Raw genomic sequence first — 22,427 nt, 5'->3', positions numbered from 1 at the left:
TTAGGGAAAGTTTGCCAAATATGGTGAACAGAGGTGGTCCTTCCTTTTCAAATGATCACTCGGCGCGCCGCGACAAAACACCAATCCAACTGACAGTAGCGCTTCCTGCACGCCTCTCCTCCCCTCCTCTTTTACCGGTATGTCCTTCCTATTTCTACGTGCTTACTAAAACATACGGCTGATAAGCGGCTTTCTGTGTTGATCCGCTATTTCTTACTATCTTCCAGCTTTCATACTTTTTTATCTGCTTCTGTTTATGTTCAGATCGATGTATTTCATTTCTCAGTCAGTTGTGGTTTGATCGAAATAAGCAGTTTGGATAAAAATAATAGGACGAGTTAACATCTTATAATATATAAAATTCTTGCAAAAGTTTCTTTGTATTGATATATTGTTTCTGCTTTATCTTAACATTAACATTAATTTGAATATCATACTTTTAATTCCAATGAATATCTAATCAATATTGTTGTACACAAGGATACATTAGGGACCACATACTGATATTTGTTTGTTTTTTATGTTTAAATATACATATGTAGAAAGCATTGCAAATTGTGCAAGAATTCTATGTCTTATACAGTTGAACTTAGTAATGAATAGAACAATTAAAATTTCATGATATTCATATTAGTACTCTTTTTTTTCATGCAAATGTCTTGACATTACTTCTTATAATTGTAAACATGTTCATCCATTGTATGTTCATCTAGTAAGAGTTCATACAAATCGAATGACTACTGATTTGTTTTATTGTTCGTACATAATGTACTTGTTATGATTCACAGAACTGATATCTTATTATAGATGGAGGTATGAAGAATCTTACATATATTAATAAAGAAAAATATATAGTATAAAAAGATAAAATAAAAATCTCTTTTACATAAAATAAATTAGAATTTTATTAAAGTACTATAACTATACATTATTGCATTATGATGTACAAGACAAGGCACAAAAAAAGACACATAAAAAATTGGACTTACAGTATTATAAATTATTATTTTTATCATAATAAATTTCCTATTAACAGAATCATTCATTCATCTGATGTTATTGATTGTGCAGCAGAAAATAAAGTATCATGAACTTCACGAAGAAATGAAACTTGAGCTCTTACAGTCATCAAAAACTGAGGATATGTTAAAGCAGGTCCTTCTTGAGCTCCAATAGTATCAGTACGTGTTGGTATAACAGATACTGGTAGGTATCTTACAGAGCTAGAATTTTGTGATAGACATTCTATAGAAGTCTTTAAGTGTAATTCTATCTGATCGCAAATTGAATAAAATTCTTCCATATTTTTATTGAATCGATGATCAGACTGATCCACACCACCCTTTAGAGATCCAACATCTACCAAACTGTTTTGATGTAATGTATGTGCTGCAGTTTTAAGAGCTATGGCTAATGATTCCCTTAATGGACCAATTAATGATTTAACTTTGGAAATATTGTCAAGCTTTTCTTGAGTTTGTTGTTGTTGTTGTTGTTGTTGCTGTTGCTGCTGAACCTGTGGCTGTTGCGTTTGTTGTGGATTTTGAGGAAGCTGAGGATTTACAGGCTGTGTCATTTGGCCTACTCCAATTGTTCCTGGTTGTTGAATCGGTGGGATATTCATAGCGGTCCTAATAATACAATAATTTAAAAAGGTCTATATATAATGTATAAACACAAATAGAATTCAAATTTGCAGTTATTATTAAAAATCATTATACTGCAAATAATATAAACTTTGATTTATTGAGTTGTATTGTAATCTTATATCCGATTCTATACCTTTTACACTATTTTTAATTTCAATAATTTTCAAGATACCTTTTATTTTAGTGGTAAAGAAATTATTTTCCTTGTAGTCTCACGCCTTTCCTCTAATAAAGTATTTAAAAAATAAAATGATATTCTTTTAATATTCGAAAATGTTTCGTTGTGGTTTGAAACCGAAACTTAATTAGATCGAGATGCTAGCTCGTCATTAACATTTTATACCATAGGTTGGGTGCGTGTTAGGAAAGTCATTCTAAAATACCCTAGATCGTAAAATGACTTTTCACTTTATATTTTATAATAAATTATATTCGCTATATTTTGGAACAGAATATTAATCGAAATTATTGATAATTGTAATAACAGCCACAAAATTAAATGAGAGATTTATACATAAATTTTTGAGTGAATTTTGGAACTCAAATATGGAAAAGATGTCGGTGGCTGCAGATGGCTATTTGTTCTCAAGTTCCCACTCTATATTATCCTAAATGATGTGTTATACCGGTCAGTGTCCACAATTTGAATTTATAGTTTTCTTTAGTGCGATAAGTGCAATTGAAGTGATATTTTCAAGTACATTTACTTGACTATACAATGTATATTAAGTCCATGGTATTGGAAGGATTTAAATCATATGGAAAAAGAATCGAAATAAATGGGTTCGATAAAGAATTTAACGCGATTACAGGATTTAATGGTAGCGGGAAATCAAACATTCTCGATGCAATATGCTTTGTTCTGGGAATTTCGAATCTTGGACAGGTGACACATTATTTTTTACCTTTCTTATTAATGAAATATTTTAACTGTAACCTCAGCGTACTCTTGCTTTTCAATACAATTATGGCTTTGTTGTAAGTAATGTGATGCGAGTTGCGTGTAGTTACATTATAAATATGCTTTAAACAATTTTACTCAGACATTAATATTTGTATTAAATTAATAGGAAGAAACGTATTTTTTATCCTTTTATGATAGGTGCGTGCAACGTCATTACAAGACTTAGTTTATAAATCTGGCCAAGCAGGTATAAAGAAAGCTAGTGTCACTATAACATTTGACAACAGAGATAGAAATTCGTCACCTATGGGATATGAACATCATGAAGAGATAACAGTTACAAGACAAGTTGTAATTGGTGGCAAAAATAAATACTTAATCAATGGATCTAATGTACAAAATAAACGTGTCCAAGATATGTTTTGTTCTGTCCAATTGAATGTAAATAATCCACATTTTTTAATAATGCAAGGAAGAATTACAAAAGTTTTGAATATGAAGCCTATAGAAATTTTGTCTATGATAGAAGAAGCTGCAGGTACTCGAATGTATGAAAATAAGAAAGAAGCTGCTTTAAAAACCATAGAAAAGAAAGATACTAAACTAAAGGAAATAAATGATGTATGAATTAATTCTAATAATTAAGTCTGTCTAATTTAATAGTACGTAATTGAATGAAAGCACTTTATTTTAGATTTTAAAAGAAGAGATAGGACCAAAACTAGCAAAACTTAAAGAAGAAAAAACACAATATGTTGAGTTTCAACGTATAGAAAGAGAATTAGATCACTGTAAGAGAATTTACTTGGCATGGAGATATGTGACAGCCTTAAGTGAATGTCAGAATGCAGAAGAGAATGTACAAAATGTCAAAAATAAAATAGAAGATAAAAAAAAAAACATTAGTGCTGGTGATGAAGAACTTAAGAATATAGAGAAAGAATTAGATGAAATGGCTAAAAAAAGGGATGCAGTATGTATTTTAAATAAAAATGTATTGTTACATTTTTTACATTTTTTATTCATCTATCTTATTTTTATAGGAAGCAGGAGGTCAATTAGAATCTTTGGAGAATGAATTAAAAGAAGCAGAAAAGAAACAATTTAAATTGACAGCTGAAGTTAATAGTAATAAAGAAGATATTAAAACTGGCAAAAAAGAAATAGAACAATTAAAAGCTAACGTAGTTGATGATGAAAATGCTTTTACATTAAAGCAGAAAGAATATGCCAAAGTTGAAGATCTTTTTAGGACATTAAAAGAGACAGATGAACAGGATTGTAAGGCAGTATTACTAGCACAAGAAAAGTACCAAAAAATTAGTTCTGGTTTGTTAGAAAGTCAAGATGGTGAAAACGCAACACTGGAACAGCAATTAATAAGTGCCAAGCAAAATGTAACAGAAGCACAAACGCAACATAAGCAATGTGAAATGACATTAAATCATAATAGAGAACAACTAAAGAAAAAGAAAGTAGATTTAAAAAATACTGGAGATGAATACAAAAAATATACTAAAGATCTTGAAAACAAAGAAAAAGAAATAAAATATTTAGAATACGAATTAAAGAAATTAAATTACGAAGATGGATCTGTAGAACGACTTAGAGAAGAAAAACGTGCATTAAGGAATGAAGTATTAACATTGGAAGAAGAAGTGGATCATTTTGAATCAAGATATCCTCAAATTAAATTTGAATATCAAAAACCAGATCCTAATTTTAAACATGATTCTGTGAAAGGAGTCGTATGTAAATTAATCACAGTAAAAGATAAAAAAGCAGCATATGCTTTAGATATAGCTGCAGGAGGGAAGGTATTTAATGATTTTTATATAAAATTTATTTTCTAAGTAATACTATTATGCTCATAAATACTTGTAATATTCGTATATTCAAATTTAATATCTTAATGAGTTTTAAAAATTTCAGTTATATAATGTAATAGTAGATACAGAAACTACTAGCAAGAAAATACTTCAACATGGTCAGTTACAAAGACGTGTAACTATTATTCCTTTGAATAAAGTAAATGGAAGACCTATGGATAATCAATTAATTAATTTAGCACAGAAGATAGGTGGTGTGGAAAATGTTCAACCAGCATTGTCTCTCATAGATTTTCCAGCTGAAACTACACCCGCTATGACATGGATTTTTGGACAAATCTTTATTTGTAAAGACATTGAAACTGCTAAAAAGATAGCATTTCATGATAATATAATGAAAAAGTGTGTTACTTTAGAAGGAGATGTTGTTGATCCTGCTGGTACGTTATCTGGTGGTGCACCATTAAAAACTGGATCAGTTCTTTTGAAATTAAACGAATTAAAAACTATACAAAATAAATTAAACTTCAAAAAACAAGCGCTTCAAAATGTCGAGTCTACATTGATGAATATAAACAGTGTTGCTGAAAAATACACTTCATTAAAACAAACGTTCGATTTACGGAACTATGAAATCGGTATGGTGAAACAAAGATTAGAACAAACAGAATATTATAAAATAAAAGAAGAGGTATGTAGAAGAAATATAATTTACAAGAATGAATTAGCTACTTAATAAGTTCTTTACAGATTGAATCCTTGGAGAAAAGTATTGAACAACTTTTGCAAACAATGGCAGTGGCAGAAAAAAATGAGAAGGAAAGTACTACACATGCTCAAAATCTGGAGCATCAATTGAAAGATGCTGGTAATATCCGTGAAAGACAATTAAAGGAAGCCAAATCTGAATTAGAAAAATTAAAGAAAAAAGCTGAAAATAGCCGTAAAGAGTGGCAAAAACGAGAACAAGAAGCAGAAGTGCTTAAGTTGGAAATAAAAGAATTACAGAAAAGTATTGAAGCTGGGAAAGAACAGTTAGTAGCATCTGAAGAAAAATTGAATGTAGTAAAAGAAAAAGTAACTGTGTTGGAACAAGAATTAAATGAAGTGAAAGCTAATGTAAAACGTATACAATCTGGTATAAAAGAACAAAAAGACATTATTAATAAACAAAATGTTTATATGCAGAAGCTTATGACACGAAAAGAAGATATCATAAAACAAAGTAAAGAAGCAGAATTAGATATTAAAAAGTTAAACCATGAAATTAATTCAATTAAAAATATTGCTACAAGTTGTAAAGAAAAAGTTTCAGAACTTACACGGAAGTATGAATGGATTGAAGAGAATAAAATTTATTTTGGGAAAGCTGGTAATCTTCTTTTTACATTTCAAATACATATTGCATTTGTTTTTAATTTTTAAGTAGTGTATTTATAGAATATTTATGTTTTATAGGCGGTATTTATGATTTTAATGTCAATAAACCGAATGAAATGGAACAAAAAATACAACAGCTGCAATCGATCCGTGAAAATTTAAGTCGAAATATCAATACACGTGCTATTAGTCTTCTTGATAAAGAGGAAGAACAATATAATGAAATGGTGAAGAAAAAGAAAATAGTTGAAAATGACAAACGAAAAATATTAGAGACAATTAACCATTTGGATGAGAAAAAGAAAGAAACATTATTGGAAGCTTGGAAACAAGTATAGTTATTTAATTTTAGTTAAATTGAATTAACTTATATATCAAATTTATATTATATAATCATTGTATATTAATTTTTAGGTAAACAAAGATTTTGGATCAATTTTCAGTAGTTTACTGCCAGGAGCTGATGCAAAATTGCAACCCCCTGAGAATCAAACAGTTACTGAAGGATTAGAAGTGAAAATTGCATTTTCTGGAATTTGGAAAGAATCGTTAGGAGAATTATCTGGGGGACAAAGATCTTTGGTTGCTTTGTCCCTAATCTTGGCTATGCTTTTATTCAAACCTGCTCCACTTTATATTTTGGATGAAGTTGATGCTGCATTAGATCTTTCTCATACGGAGAATATTGGTATAATGTTAAAAAAACACTTTAAACATTCACAATTTATTGTTGTGTCATTAAAGGATGGAATGTTTAACAATGCTAATGTAATATTTACAACTAGATTTATTGATGGAATGTCAACAGTGTCTAGAAGTGAAAGAATAAGAGTTAAGTAAATATATCATACATTTTGCAATCTACATAAATCTATTTGTATAAATATACATATATATAAATTAATTTTATATCTAATAAGTATTTTTTTAAAATGATGCTCCTGTACAATAGTATGTTGAGTAATTTTTATATATTATGTCTGAAGTGCGTATATCATATTTTCATTATTAAAAAAATTCCAAATATTGGATTCCATATCAAGATATAGAAATATAATTTATATTTCTAGAATTATATCGATTATATTATATATACATATATTTACATATGAGTATAATAATAAATGATAATGATAAAAAATTAACTTTGTCTTCATAAACTACATCTTTATAAAATATACATATAATTAGTAAATTTTAATATTTTGCGAATATATAAATGCTTTTGTAAAATACTGTTCAAATATGTATATCTTACTCAAAAGAAGAATTATAAATCTCTGTTTTAAAAGGAATCCATCATTGATGGGAATTTTTTTAATATCGATATATTCTCCAAAACACAATAAGAGTAAATTTCTTATAGCTTTAGAGTGTATTTACCAAATTTGACCAATTAATATCTTTGAAGAACGGATGTTGTTTTATCTCAGGTATTGTCATCCTTTCGTTTGGTTCATATCTTAGAATCTGCAAATTTTGCAAAAAATTTATATTTTATGTTTATAGATCATTTAAATATAAAATGTGATGTAAATACATACATTAAGAAGCAAAGACTTTGCATTTTCAGAAAGCTTGCTAGGAATGTTAAGTATGGAATGTGACTGAAATAGACCGGGGTGCTTTGCTTGAAATTTCTGCAATAGAAAGTAATTATATAATATCTGTCTTATATCATATTTCTGTAAGAAAATTTTTATTTTTATTTTTACATACATTGCCTACTATTAATTCATATAATATAACACCAAAACTCCAAATATCTGTAGCAGATGTAAGAGGAATCATAGGTGAAAACGTGCATAATTCGGGAGATGAGTATGGATATTTGTATTTTAATAAATCTATATCGTGACGAGGTACAACATATGTTAACTGTACGTGCTCATTATCATCAAGCAATATATTATCAGGTTTTAAGTCAAACACAAGAACTTCTTGCTGATGTAATGCTTCTAGCGCTAAAAGTATTTCAGCAGACCAAAGACAAACTACATTTTCTGGTATTGTCCAAAGTACTTGTTCAGTGTCAACATTACTGTTTTTTGTTGATTCCGTTAGAAATACATTTCTTTGAATTTGCTGATTATTTGATATGCAATAGGTATTCGTTTCTAGTTGATTATTAATTTCTTTTAATTTATTTAATTCGTATTTTTTTGGAATATTATCATTTTTATTCTCTACTGCAAAATATGTACTATCTAAAGAACTTGTTGACATTTTTCTTTCAAAGTGAAGATTTTTGTAACTATTTTTTAACGATGAACTAGCACTGCTATTATTTTGTGACAAGTAATTAGAAGTTATCACATTTCTCTCAGGTATTTTTTCGTTTATAATGGATTCATTCATGCCATCAATTTTTAATGATATATCATTAATATCTACTGATACTTCGTTGCAACTTTTTGATTGGTATATACTGTTTTTAAAATTTAATAACGAAGTACTATTCTCATGATTTATGAAGCAATCTGATTCACATAAACGATTTACAACCGAATTACTTTCCTTTAAAGTTGCATTAACTGATTGTAACAGTATTTGTGCCTTCTCTAATAATTGCGTAGTAGATACATCGGTATATTTTTCATAATGTTCTTCTACTGTAATCGGATGTATCTCCATTTGTACTTTGGTATTTGTACTTATAAGGTTTACATTTTCCTTGAGTATAGTGCTTTCAGTTTCATTTACATCATTTTTCCTTAAAGTAATATCACTAACATTGATTGTTTTTTCAGTATCATCTTTTGCATTTTTCTTATCACAATTTTTATTATTATTGGGATTGTAATGTGATGTTATAAAATCCCACAATCTTCCATGGCTATAATGTAATTCAGTTAGTTTTTAATGAATATCAGATAATGTTATTCTTAATACATACCTCAGATGTTGTAGGATCAGGAATACACTTGTTTCTGTTTCAACACATGCATGTAAACGGACCATGTATGGTATTTCACCACGTAATATATAATTACTTATACTTTCTTTATTTGAAGATAACTTTTCTATGGCCTGAAATTATTAAGAGAAATGTTAAATGAATTTACTTTGATGTTCCATATTTTTGTTGCAATCAAATTACATCTTTAAATTATCTATATAATGTTACTTTTACAATGTTGAAGCAGTTTTGACGAATATCTTTCACAAGCATTACTGACTCTATTATTTTCAATACTTTGTAATATTGAAGTTCTGATATAGGTTTATTTAACACTGAAATATTACAATTTAAATATCTATTATAAAGCTTCTCAGCATGGTCTAAATATTTTGATATCTTTTCTTTAATTTTTTCTGCCCTTTTTTTATTTGTATCAGATTCAACACCAGATCGAAGACTAGAGATTCCCATTTTATACTGAGTAAATGCCTCTTCATACTCTGCAAGATCTTCGTGCTTGACAGCTGCACTCATATGCGCAGATGCAATTAAAATATATTGTGGTGAATCTGTCCATGATTGTGGTAGATCAGAATCTTCATGAGTATTTATTGATGTGTTTAAATCGTTACTAGTAGTATCAGTATTTATATTAGTGTCTGATGTTTGTACAATTGCAGAATTACTCCTAACATTATAATTTTTATCTTTATAGCAATTGTTATTTTTGTTACAAATTAATTGATTATCCCCTAATTCAGAGACAATTTTACTGTGATCATTATCTTCTATTAGCAATTTATTATACTTGCTTTTTGTCATAGATACTTTTTTATTTTCAGTCTCATGACTTAAATCATTTTGTGATAAAATTTGTTCTTTGGATTCGGGTGCTTCCTGAGACTGCTTTATTTCATTTTTAGTAGCAGATAAATTTGTCAATGAAGTTTGAATACTTTTAGGTTGAAGAATACTTTGGGAAACATTATTTGGCAGAGAATTTATATAAGTATGACGATCCTCCTCTGCAGATGTATCAGAACTAAGAGATTGGGAGCAATCATTTAAATAATAATCTGCATGACTAGATTCAAAGAACTTTATGAAAATATCACTAGAGTATAAATACGAATGCCTTCCTATAAATTCTAGAAACTTTAATGCACATTCCCTTCTCTCTTCAATAACTTCAGCTTCAAATCTGCCAAAAAATTTTGGCTTTGGAAATGATGGAAAGCTTTCCTTAATTCGCGATTGCGAGTATAATACATTTAATTCTGAGTGGAGTTTCTTAAAGTCATTATAACGTTTCCATACAGATACTTTAGAAATTTCTTCATGAGAGCTTTTCAAAAATACCTAAAAAGATATAAATATATATAGTTATAAATTATGGCTCACAACATTTCTATAATTAAATCATAGAATATGTTAATTTATCACATGTATTAAAAATAAATTTTTAAAATTAATATAATATTAAAAAACCACGAGAAAAAGCAAATAAATGAATTTAAAGATATTTTCTTTGATATTTTATTGTTAATTTATCTGATTATCGAACTATTTCGCTCTATATACATCATATTGATATTTTATATCATACCACAGACGTGACTTTGTAAATAGTAAAGCCTTTCTTATGCCGTGTCGTTTCTGGAATAATAAAACGCCTCACCCATTTGTCTTTAGTGGGTGCCATTGTTTATACACTTTAACTATAAAACCAGAAGCTCAATAAATTGATCGTTTTATCGTTTTAATTTGTGTATTTCTGTCATCATACTTTCATGCATCTAGCTTTTTTCTTCGTTTACGTGGCATGTATGTCACGAATGATTGATTCTCAATTAATGTCACTCACATATATTTGCATTTATTGGTGCGATAAACTAGTTAATTATTGTAGATGATTATTTATAACATATGTGGCTTTATGTTTCTTATGAAATTCGTATATTTCCTACGCATTACAAATGAACAAGTGTGGAATTACGAGTTTTCTTTTACTATTTTCGACAATTGTCACAATGAATTAGATTGCAATTCTCAATGCAATCTCGTCTCACTATTTACTATTTATGTATTGCAACTGAACGAAAAAGAACGATTATTTCCACTCAACCCTTTCTTTTTCGCCACCTGAGTGGTACTGCGCTTGCGATGCGATGTTATAGACTTAAGAATAGAACAACATACATAGAGTAGGAATCGGAATAGAAATTGACGTGTAGGACAATGTAAAGTGATTATCATTGACGTTTTTTAAAAGCTACCCTCTTATGAACATACATATCTGCATACTTATCTCCATTGCTAATTTTAGAACTTGTCAGATTTGTTTACATTTGAACAATCATTAATATTAAACTGGATTTACAATATGCTGTACAGAATGCTTTAATGATACAATCTTTTAAAATACAATTCTATGAAATCATGTACTTTACATTATATTATTCTTTGGTTTATGTAATTCGCAGAAGAAATAAAGGATGGACTTTATATCACGTCGTACCTTCGATGCATTTTGTGTCACGTGTTTCTACTATCCACTACTATGTGGTGTATATATGACACTTCATACCATTTTCGTGTCGTATGCGACGTTATCGATCCAATATAGTAGCGGTTTAAATTAAAATTAAAGTCCTCTATGAAATTATAAATAAAATACATATAGAAAGGATATTCTATAATTGCAAATGAAATATAGAATTTTATACTTATACATACTCTTATTTATGGATAACTTAATTATGTCCAATGAATAGGACGAAAAGAACAATGAAAGAGTAAAAAAATCAACAGCAACTTGCTTCTATGGATAAATACATATATATACTGATCAAGTACATCATCCTTTATAAGCATACTAAAATTGAGGCTTAAGATTTGTGTAATGTCTTCCGTGATATCTTGAGTGATATCTTTTTACACAATGTTTTGCGATATCTTGAAATATTCCATGGCGTCTCATGATGTTTGTTATTATTTTATTTCTTGTCTAATGGAAGAGAAAAGAATTTTGGAAACATATCTAATAAAAGATTATATATATAGAAATATATATACATGTATGTATACGGAATATACATTACATACATAAATGCGATAGACTCTGGGCTGCAGATTGAATAATTCTTAGGTTGGTATCATTCTTCGAATAGTAATATTAGGAAATATTAATGCTTGTATTTTTTTTCAAATAGTAATATTACGGAATATTAATATTTGGAAAACACGACATAAATTAATACTATTTATCGATAAGATATCTACGCTATTACAAAATCTTATGTTTTATCATCATATAATATATAATTTATATGTATATTAGAAAGAATTATGTAATTAACTTGCGTAAAAATTTCAAATTTTTTCATTTTTTGTAGAATTTCTTATGAAAATAAGTATCGAGAAAATGCAATATCTGGGTAATAGAATATAATACTAGAATAATACGTACCTGAGTCATCTGTGTTCTTGATGGCAGAAATAGGAACTAAATTTTAAATTACATCATTTCACGCGGTGATCTCGTATTGAAAAGTGGAAGCAACTGCAGAAAGTTTGTCATAAATATGGAAAGTTTAATATTCTTCGACATGTTAAATGCTTCAAAATAGTGAGAATCTTAATTTGAATCGTTCTGTATTCACAGTTATTAACATATTGCAAACGGATTTAGTGCTTGAGGTCGATCATGAAAATTCTCATATTTTTATTGTTGTCATTTAAAGAGAAACAATTTAACTAAATGCTGGGCGTAATTGGTAATAACTATTAGTCTGCTATATGTTAACACAACTTATAGTAATTTGTCATATTTCCATGTAAACATACGAATATGGAAATTTGCAGGAAAATCCGATTAGTATCTGGGTACTGATAGAACGTGATACGTTCCTGAATCAATCGTACTCTGGTGGTGAATTTTGAAATTAAAATTTGAAATTATTCCATTTCGCGCGCTGTCATATTGAAAAGAAGAAGTAACTGTCGAGAATTCGTCGTAAACGTGGAAAATTTAATATACGATACGTAGACATTGGTTTAAAATGGTGAGAATATTCATTTGGTTCGTTTTATAATACAATTTATAGTGATTTGTCGTTTTTCGATGTGATTATTGTGGTTATTAGTTTTCAATCAAAATCACCTACATCGAAAGGCGCAAATCACGTATTATTAGAATGAAATTCTATTCCTTTTTATTTCCTTTGACTTTCTTCTTTCCCTTTATTTTCCTTGATAGTCTATCCCTTATTTTTTTTACTTTCTTTTTCTTTTCTTTTATACATCAAATTATGGTAATTAACAAAATATAATTCGATAGTCATTCAATTTTATGGTAATAATAATTTTACGATATTTTATTTCAATTTTGTTCGTTTACGTTATATCAATTCGTGCGTGTTTACTTTATATGCGTATCTCCGCGTTTCAGTCTGACGTATTGTTTTTTTCTTGAAACATAATATCGGCCTGTTGGAAACATATCCTTTCCAAGAATTCGACGACTCTTGTTCGTACACGCTCGACTTATCGACGACGTCCACCTCACCCCTTGCCAACCGAATTCTGTTTGGTAAATCGGCACACGGGAGTCATTCTATCGACGAAAATCGGATTGATTAGATGTATACTCTGCAACAAGTGTTCTCTTTCTACTACGTAGTATTTTTGTAGTGATTCTTCTATCAAATTCACGCTACTGCTATGTCTAATTAATGTACGTTTTATTCATTAATTTATTATAATCTATTCTTTGATCTTTTTTTTGTTATCATATTTACCGGTAGCTTGTACAATGAGCTTTCAGAAGCAACTTTAACCTTAATCGCCAAAACCCAATTAATTACTTCACTTTGGTATAATTTGTTAATTTTATATACTTATTTTAATGTTTCGGTCTCTTTTTGTGCAGATTATTGCTCGATTGCGAGGAAGATTTGGAGGCATTAGAGAGACGCCACGAAATTCGAAAAAACGCCACGGTGCCTGATTAATTCGATAATTTTCTATGCAGATACGGTAACACTTGACTTATTCTAATGAAGGCAAACGTATTTATACGTTTCTTTCTTGATATTTAGTATGTAATCGATTCTTTACAAATAATTTGCAATTTTAACACCATTAATACTTAATATAACAAAATTATAAACTACTTTATGTTTTATTAAGAATACGAAGGTGAAGACACGATTAACCGTTTTTTTATTTCGGATATAGATACATATTAAATTATTTTTTTATTTCAATCATATTAAATGAAATGCTTTATTATTTAACATTAACGTAGAATTTCCAAAGTTCTATTTAAATACGAAATTAAAATAACTTATATTTTGCTGCATTCCCGCAAATTTTCTGCAATAATATTGTCATTTCACAATTTTTTCAGTAATTCCTATTATTTTCGAGAAGAAATGTTATTGCAGGCAAGTTTGAAGACATATTTCGTTAGTATAAAATGTATTTGAAACACTAATAATGGACATTCAGAGTTATAATTTGTTCAAATTGGGTGCATTATGGAATATTAATAGAGATTTGAATAATATTTTAACTAATAACTGCATATTTAATATTTCATATTCTAAAATGATATCTATTTTTCTGTGGTAAATGAATAATAATTATTTCATAGTTTTGAAAAAGCAGTATTTTCATAAATGAACACTGGATAAGAAGAAGAAGAAAAGTAGTATTTTAATAAGAATTTTTTTTTCCAGAAAATTTTTGTGACTTTCAATTCTTTTTGTTATTAAAATTTCAAGTTTGAATAGAGTTTTGTTTTTCGTTATCTTAAATTTTTTAAGAATCAAAAGTCCGTTTTCAAAGATAAATTATAGCATTTCACATGTTTTGTTATAGGTTTTTCATAATTTCCATTTTTTCCTCTTCTCTGGGAAGGATGTAGCGGTACTTCAAATTTGAGCATGTAAGAATCTTTGCACATTGTATTTTATTAATTTTATTCTTTGTATTTCGCTGTAATTATTATTGATTAGAAATTAAAGTTTGACTTTTAATTTTTTTATTAGCATTCCAATTCCTATAGTAATTAGAGTTTATTAGCAGTTTTACATTTTTGTTATTAAAGTTCTGTCTTTATAGAATTTCATATTTTATTATGTCAGATTTTTTTATTAATCATCACTGTACTTCTCAAAATAAATTATAACAATTCGTATCTTGTTAAAGGTATGTCACTTCTTCCCGTTCTTCCTGTCCCCTGGAAAAGACTTACTGGTGTTTCAAAACCAAAGAACGTCAGTAACTATATATTTTGTACTTCATTTAATTCAATTCTTTATATTCTACGATAATTATTATTTATTAAAAAATAAAATCTGATTGAAAATTTGACAAGTTGAACATTTTTCATTCTTGAATTGAATATTATTACTAAAAATTTTTATTTAATAGAAACTGGTCTTTTACTATTTCAAACATTTAAAGTAATTAACACCATCATTACGAGTAAATTAAAATATTCTATGTTTTGTTACAGTTTTCTCCCATTGAATTCGATGATTCCAGTTTGATGATGGCTTGATGACGAACTTCCTTGGATCAGAACAATATCGAAGACAACATTCTTCACATCTAATCGTGAGTCGCATGTATTTTTGTTCCTCCGGTCTCAATCATGTCGAAAGATGAAAGGTCCTAATCGACACGGGCGATTGGTTGTATACGTAGAATTTTTGACGAGCATAGTGACCGCGAGTATTTATTGTACCCGTGAATAGTAACATTTTCCTGTCTATCATACAAGATACATATTACAGAAGTATACAATTCTGTATGTAGGTACTTCATTTGTAAGATGTGTTCTATTCGATTTCTTATTTGTAATTTCATAGGAAACTTTTGTTTCGGTTCAGGCCACTACTATGTTGAATCGATAACGTCGCATGCGACATAAAAATGGTATAAGAGTAAAATTACCTCAAAAATATGGGGTGTGAAAAAGCATTGCATATTAGGTCTATTCTATACCTCGTCGGTGATTAGAACCACAGTTAAAAACGACAGACGATCTCGTTCTCAGATAATAATGTGGATTTACGTACACAGGGTACGACAGTTGCATGGTGCAATCGATTGCTTTCAATGAGATACAATTTCGCTTCTAGATGGCGCAACAATGTTCTGTCTATGAGATTCGCATCTTTAATTATTCTTATATCTAACAATAAATTTATATGTTAAACAAGGGGGGGGTGCATTTGCTCTATGAAGCATATATAACTTGCAATTAATATTTTCTTAATGCAGCGATTGAATAAGATAAATACATACTTCGTATATCATTTTTTGGCTATGATCGAATTCAAAAACAGAGTAAATAATTTAACTTAAATTCTTAAAATAATTATTAAATGACAAGTTGCATAAAAGTAACGTCATATTCTGTATAAATTGTATTTAAGATTTTCATTGTTTAATGTTATTCAAGTCATCATATCTATCGAACGATAATAGTATAAAATTAAAGACTACTTAAGAAAGAAAAGGATTACTTTAGTATATAATGATTATGATTATACGTATACAACGTTTCATAATCTATTAATACAAGTTCGTTATATCATTATGCATTTTAGGATTTTATTAGAACTTTGGTATTCAATAAACCTTGTCTTCCACCGTGAAATTATGTATGGTATATAACCATATCTGTTCTTCAAATTGCAGTTGGTAGTCGATGCACTTTGTAGACATTATGCAAAAAAATGTACGCCTGTTAGATGAATAAATATGTATATTCCGTAACGGCCATCCCTTTGTCCTTCGTCGTACTCCCTTCGTTGTACTCGCCACCTCACTCCAGATCTTATAAATTATTTATTCTCGACGAAACCTGTGCGCTCCCACCGCTAAGACGATTACTTTAATTAATGTCGATCGTTATCGGTGACTTGAAAGCCAGAAGGGTAGGAGTCACGTCAACGAGATGCTTTTAAATTCTAATACGGCGAAGCGACGCCACGATCGCATCCCCCGTCCCATTTGCGGCATTCCTTCAGGACACGGTGTTTCCTGTCTATTTCTGTACCGTAAACGAATCGATTTTAAGGTGTCACTATTCACCTGCGTTCAAATACTCTCTTACTTTCTTTCACTTCCCTTTCTTCTACTTCATTCAAATATTTCTACGTAAAACCAATAGCTTATGTTATTTTTTCTTATTTTTCTCATTTTAATTTTACACCATCACGAAGCATTTTACTTGTGGCTTTCATAGTTTACAGAGCTACTTTCAGTCTGTTGATTACTTTCAATTTCTTGTTTAATTCTATAGGAATAAACTTTGTTGGTCGAACGAGAATTTATGTTTGATCTTCTGTTTACTATTTAAATTAATATTCCCTTTATGATGATCAAGGTAGTCGCGTACATTGAACTTTTTTTTAAGTTTATAAATTTTATCGATGAATTTTCTAAATTTTCTTCCTCATATCAAAGAGAATTCTAGCACATGAATGTAAAATAAAATAACATAAATCTTTATATTTCGTATGAATAAATGTATACTGATAATTATAAAATCGGTTGACAAAAGTTGACAGAAGTTTCTCATTGAAAGATGGTTGTTCGTATATGAAGGCCGTGGGACACGATTTAACAGAATACCGCTTTTAATTTGATGGGGATTGAAGGATGTGTAGATGTAAGCTGCAATTTCACGTGGAGCTTTCTGCTCGAGGCTGGTCCGTCTGGAAATCTGCACTTACAATCGACCACATTTACGGTATTACGGCTTACTGCAAACGGAGAACCGTGAATGCCATTTGGAAATCATTGCCGATCGGACAGCCAGAGAACTGGTTGTAATACTCTTACGAGAACGACACAAAGTGAAAGGATCCCCTGGTTTGGTCTGTTTGAAAAGGTCCGGTTCGTCCTTTTTTCCTTCGTTTATACCGAAATATGTATTTCTGATATCATATTGAATTTGTCTCATAAAACGTACCTACAGAAACCATATTGATTTCTGTTCAACCTATTGTCCTATATGTTTGTCCAGATGAGGTTGAAACAATATTTAATAATAAAATTCATCTTTTGTAGTATCATCTTATATTTGATAAAGTGTTTTTCAATTTGTTTAACTAACTCTCTATAATATTAAATGTATGGTTGGGATTATGTCTTCAATTAAATACAGACAGATCCTATTTTTAGGGAAGTTTATTTTGATCTGCAATTTTAATTTCAATTTTTTAGACTGAGAATTATTAAATTCAAATTACAATTATGATGTATGTAGTTGTAGTAGTATTTATTTGTTTCAGCTTTTACATACTTTATAATCGTACTATACTTCAACATTCTTACATCTTAATATTGTTATTCTTCTCCCATTCATATGTATATTACTTTTGTACATATTTTTGGTTTCGTACGTTAAGTGTTTATTTACATTTCCTTCTACATTCTTATTTACTTATTTATTTCATTTTTCTTATTTGCATTCCTTACTTGTTTGCCCATGTTCCATCTCATACTTCTCCTTCTCGCTTTCTTGCACCTTCCTCCTCGCCATTTTCAAACTCCTATACCAGTCTATAACTTTTATGCGATATGTCTCTGACAATAGCTTCTGCCTCTTCCGAGCTTTGTGCATTCCTTTAATAAGTGTTTCAGTGTTCCTTGACTTTTTTTTTACCAAGTATACACCTTCTTCTCTCTTCACTCAACCAATATTTATTATATTTCTCCATATCTCTACATCTCAATCTCGCTTATCATACAATTTGTGCATTTATTCTTTTCCTATCGTATGTGGATAATCTAGCAATAAAACTGTTACGTGTCTATATATATGTATATTGCGTACGATATCTGTATGTTCTTTAATTAATATTTATGCTGAATATTTAACGTTCACTTAACACTTCATGCGAAATTTCATCCATTAAATTCATCTGCTCCGAACTTCCACTTTTATTGAAAAAAGTTTCGAACATTTAACTTAACGAATGATTATACAATTGATAAGAATCTTGGCGCTTTCTCAAAGTTTTTGAAAGCTTAGACTAGTGAAAACGTTAGGCTTGGACATAGTTGAATCCTACTGCGTATACGTTTATTGAGGAACACGATTTAAGAATTCGAATGCACTATTAAAAATAACGATTAATACTCGTCATGAGTGTTTAAAATCTAAAAGCGTGAAAAATTAAGCCGGTATACTTATTTACATTGTGTGTTCTTCAGTCATTTTGACGGGCCTCGTATGACATCGCGTTTTCTTACGATCATCAACTTTCGCAACCGAATATTCAGCGGCGTGATAAAAAGATGATGGGGTGGAGCGACGAGGATATCGGGCGAGGAGGGTAAAAGCGTTTCCATTTAATTACAATCGATCGAAGTAGGCGAATCGCCTTCAGTGGCATTAACGTAGTCGAGACGGTGGTTTTATAGACGGTCAGCCAGGGGTAGTTCGTAGACCAACGTTAAAACCACCACTCAAATTTGCAGAACTTTTTATTTCCACCCTCCTCGAACCTTCTTACCGACTGCTACCTCAGTTCTCTCTTCGAAAGGGTTTAAAATCGCAGACGTTTCCTATCTTCTTTATTTTTTTCTTTCTGCTCTCTATACCCTTTGTACCTTTTTTCCCCTCTTCTCTTCTTCACGTCATTTGGTTAAAAGAATTTCTCCTCTTCATTCCTTTCACATGCTCTTTTGCCGGAAACCAACACAAATGTTTGATCTACTTGATGCACTGGGCGTCTTTAACCATCTCTTCTCATCGTTCTCGGTTTGGAATATTTCTTCATCTATCTCTACCACATCAGGCTGAAATCTCGTGTCCTTTTGTGCCTCTCTTTTTCTCTTCTCTTTACCAGAGGGTTAAAACGCGTATAGTTCAATATTTCGAGAATTTCTTACTCCTTCTCGAGCAAGGTTGCTCGTACTCTTTTCCCTCTGAAGCATAAGATGGTGATATTCGAAATGATATTAATCAGTTCAAGAGAAGATCTCTATGGAATTAATGCGATTTTGTTTTGAATCTTCCGAAATATAGAAAGCTCGTACATTGTGACACATTTTTAACTCCGTAGAACAGAAAGTATAGATGGAAGAAAAGTTTAATTCTATTTGTAATTACACATTCGTTTCTTATCAGCGTTTAAAGGTGTGATAGATGTCTCTCCTTTTATACAAAAATAGATGCTTAATATTTAATTTTAAAAAGACATTCATTTTTACCACACCATCTACAATAACAAAGCGTTCTCACGCCATTAAGTCATCGCAATAGTCAAGCACAATAGAAATACGTGATATCATACAAAGCGAAGCAACGCAATCGAGTGTGACAAAGCTAAAAAAGGATGTTTTTGATATCGTGAAAAGTTGTACCTCGTGGAATAATTCTTCAGATATTTCCTAACATTATTAATATCTAAAATAATATGTCACCGAGTCATTTTAGTCTATTACGATGTCGTTTCTTAATTACAAAATGTATTTGGTAAAGAAACAAATCAATTATAACGAACAAAAATTTATTCGATAATCGAAACGATCTACGAGTTGGGAGCAGGTAAATTATTAAACGGTTAGTCGACGAGCGATTCCAAAAATCTGCAAATGTAACTAGAATACAATATATTCCCACGAGAAGCGAAAGAGCACGTAAAAAAATAATGGCACGTAGAAGAAAGGTCGAAGGGATTATTCCCAAGAGTTTGGCATAAACGACGAGTTAACTCTCCCTTCTTTCTCTAACCAACGAATGATTGCAGAAATCTTAGGATATCCATGCACGATTAAAATTCAACGACTATCCACCGGATATCCCTATTATTTCTTTTTTGAAGTTTGCGATCTTACTCTGGATTCTCTCATATTTCGTAGCTCGTTCGCAATGGCCATTTGTCACTTCTCGAGTAAAGTTCAATGCTTTTCGGGCCATTTGACGTGCGCTACAAAAAATGTAAAAAAAGGAAGAGCAGAAAGGAAGGAGGAGGAAAAAGCAGGAGGATGGTGGAGGGACGAGGGAAGAGGAGGGCAGGAGAAACACTTCGAGGCAGAGCGAAAGTTTCGAGTTGGCGTTATTGATGTCTTCGGTGGATGTGTGCCGGGGTTGGAGGTGGTCGCGGGAGGTAATCCTGAGAGCAGCCTCAAAGGCCAAATGAGAAATACTTTCCGATCGGGCAGCGAGGCTTAAAGGACTTCATATAACGTCTCTGAGCCGTGAGATCTTAGACTCGCGTCGAGATTTCGACGCTTTTATTATGTAACGAATGTGCGTTCGTGTTGGTTCTCCTCGATTTTTCTTCACCTCTCGTTCCGTTACCCTCGAATTGCTGTTCTTCGTTTCTAAGCCGGCCAACTTTTGTAATTACGAGTCGCTGTCTTTAAAATGACGGTCCGAAATTAATCCCAAAGAGACGATTTCTCCTTCAAGCTACTTTCACTCGCGTTTTCCTTTTCTCTCTTCTTCGTTGTGATTTTTATCTTCATATTTATACTTTTATGTTTTGCCGTGAAAGAAAGAAAGACAATGTACGAGTATAAGTACGTATATAAAGTGTTAATGAATATGTGTTTTAAATACTTCGACTATCAAACAATGAAGGAAGTATTTATTTTACATTATTTAATTCACATTATGCTAAAAACTTTCTTACAATACTATGTTACAAACTCAAAAATAGAAGTATTGAAAAATATAAGTTTTTTTTTATTAAATTTTCATATCTTAAATCAATTAAATAGCAGTTTCTCGAAAAGACACATCGTAGAGTATACGATCTTAATTTCATTTCACCGTTTTAATCGGTTTCGTATAATCCGTAGAATCTTGCACCGGTAATGATATAATCTTCAAGGCAAAGATTCATTAAGTTTTACACAGAAGGTAGACGTGAAATGACGGAAAAAGAAAAAACGAAGGATACACGTAGCCGGTTAAACGAATTTCCTGATGAAGAAGCTAAATTGCACGTATAACGGTTGAGAATAATTGCGTTGCTCGAATAAATATGATTCACTGTTCCCTGTTTATAGTTTATACTACCGAAAAAGCTTGGCCGATCCTTATGCCTCTCGCGCGATAAACCCGACGTAACGAGAAACCACGGGGCAAAAACCGGGGAAAAGGAGTTGAAATTAATTGAAAGTACAGCCAACGAAGTGCAACGTCGTTTAACAGCGAGCCGGTGTCCTGAACACGAAGGCACACGAAAATCTCGTAGGCGGTAATAATAAAGTAGGCGATAAATAACCGCGTTTAAGTGGTAACGTAATTTCAGTTTGTACCCTTACAGGACCATTAAGGCCATTATTGCGAATCTCTTAATTTGCGAAAAACACTGTTTCCTCAAGAAGGTTGCAGGAACGCCGTTTTCACAGGCGTTAAGTGGCAACTAGAGCTCGAAATTGCGTTCTTGCACTCGTTGGAATATTATTCATTTTGGGGGTGAAAAGGTCGTTGATGCTCTCTCTCATGGACCCCCCTCCCTCCCTCCAACCTTCGTTCTTTAATTTCATTTTGCTCTGTTTGGAACGGTAAATAGAATGTCGGAGGTGCTCGAATTATGGTGCTCAGTCGCTTTAAAATATATTTCTGATGATATTTTCATAGAGAGTAAATGTACTCCAGTTCTATTAGAAGCATGAACGACGAACAGGGTTCCTTTTTTCGTGGCAAGTGTTTCGGATTGTGCGATAATTAAGTTACGCTTATTAGATATAGTTTAATGCAACAAAGTGTCGATTATTAA

General features: G+C 30.6%; 3 protein-coding genes and 1 long non-coding RNA gene across 7 annotated transcripts in view; 2 read left to right on the top strand and 2 right to left on the bottom strand.

The window, feature by feature from the left end:
* The first annotated feature begins 5 nt into the window (after positions 1 to 5).
* LOC126917613 (structural maintenance of chromosomes protein 2) lies at positions 6 to 6,671 on the top strand. Of its 2 annotated transcripts, none has more exons than XM_050724680.1 (8): positions 6 to 137; positions 2,752 to 3,174; positions 3,248 to 3,526; positions 3,597 to 4,370; positions 4,486 to 5,073; positions 5,133 to 5,754; positions 5,841 to 6,094; positions 6,177 to 6,671. In XM_050724680.1, the coding sequence occupies exons 1-8, from the start codon at positions 21 to 23 to the stop codon at positions 6,600 to 6,602; spliced, it is 3,483 nt and encodes a 1,160-aa protein (XP_050580637.1). In that variant the 5' UTR covers positions 6 to 20; the 3' UTR covers positions 6,603 to 6,671. The 2 variants fall into 2 exon arrangements, with proteins under 2 accessions (XP_050580637.1, XP_050580636.1); XM_050724679.1 differs by lacking the exon at positions 6 to 137 and adding an exon at positions 2,265 to 2,535.
* Positions 881 to 1,983, bottom strand: LOC126917622 (mediator of RNA polymerase II transcription subunit 29). The gene is made up of 2 exons (XM_050724699.1): positions 1,822 to 1,983; positions 881 to 1,631 (listed from the first exon to the last, which is right to left on the bottom strand). The coding sequence occupies exon 2, from the start codon at positions 1,622 to 1,624 to the stop codon at positions 1,043 to 1,045; it is 582 nt and encodes a 193-aa protein (XP_050580656.1). The 5' UTR covers positions 1,625 to 1,631; positions 1,822 to 1,983; the 3' UTR covers positions 881 to 1,042.
* A 420-nt stretch (positions 6,672 to 7,091) lies between the features above and the next one.
* On the bottom strand, positions 7,092 to 11,205 carry LOC126917615 (ribosomal protein S6 kinase delta-1). The gene is made up of 6 exons (XM_050724683.1): positions 10,271 to 11,205; positions 8,890 to 10,023; positions 8,659 to 8,792; positions 7,482 to 8,598; positions 7,307 to 7,402; positions 7,092 to 7,232 (listed from the first exon to the last, which is right to left on the bottom strand). The coding sequence occupies exons 1-6, from the start codon at positions 10,364 to 10,366 to the stop codon at positions 7,131 to 7,133; spliced, it is 2,679 nt and encodes an 892-aa protein (XP_050580640.1). The 5' UTR covers positions 10,367 to 11,205; the 3' UTR covers positions 7,092 to 7,130.
* A 1,428-nt stretch (positions 11,206 to 12,633) lies between these two features.
* The window catches only part of LOC126917623 (uncharacterized), a 43,870-nt gene continuing 34,076 nt past the window's right edge, over positions 12,634 to 22,427 (top strand). The window contains exons 1-5 of one of the 3 annotated variants that reach the window (XR_007711010.1): positions 12,634 to 12,728; positions 13,595 to 13,701; positions 14,548 to 14,614; positions 14,878 to 14,945; positions 15,188 to 16,537. This is a non-coding gene — a long non-coding RNA (uncharacterized LOC126917623). Of the gene's footprint in view, positions 12,729 to 13,126; positions 13,400 to 13,594; positions 13,702 to 14,547; positions 14,615 to 14,877; positions 14,946 to 15,187; positions 16,538 to 22,427 lie in introns of those variants that run through there. The other 2 variants (XR_007711009.1, XR_007711008.1) reach the window with 2 other exon arrangements.

This window comes from Bombus affinis, chromosome 6 (assembly GCF_024516045.1).
Source record: "Bombus affinis isolate iyBomAffi1 chromosome 6, iyBomAffi1.2, whole genome shotgun sequence".
Lineage (NCBI taxonomy): Eukaryota > Metazoa > Arthropoda > Insecta > Hymenoptera > Apidae > Bombus > Bombus affinis.
Note: the sequence above shows the minus strand (reverse complement) of the source record. Positions and strands in the feature narration are given on the sequence as shown.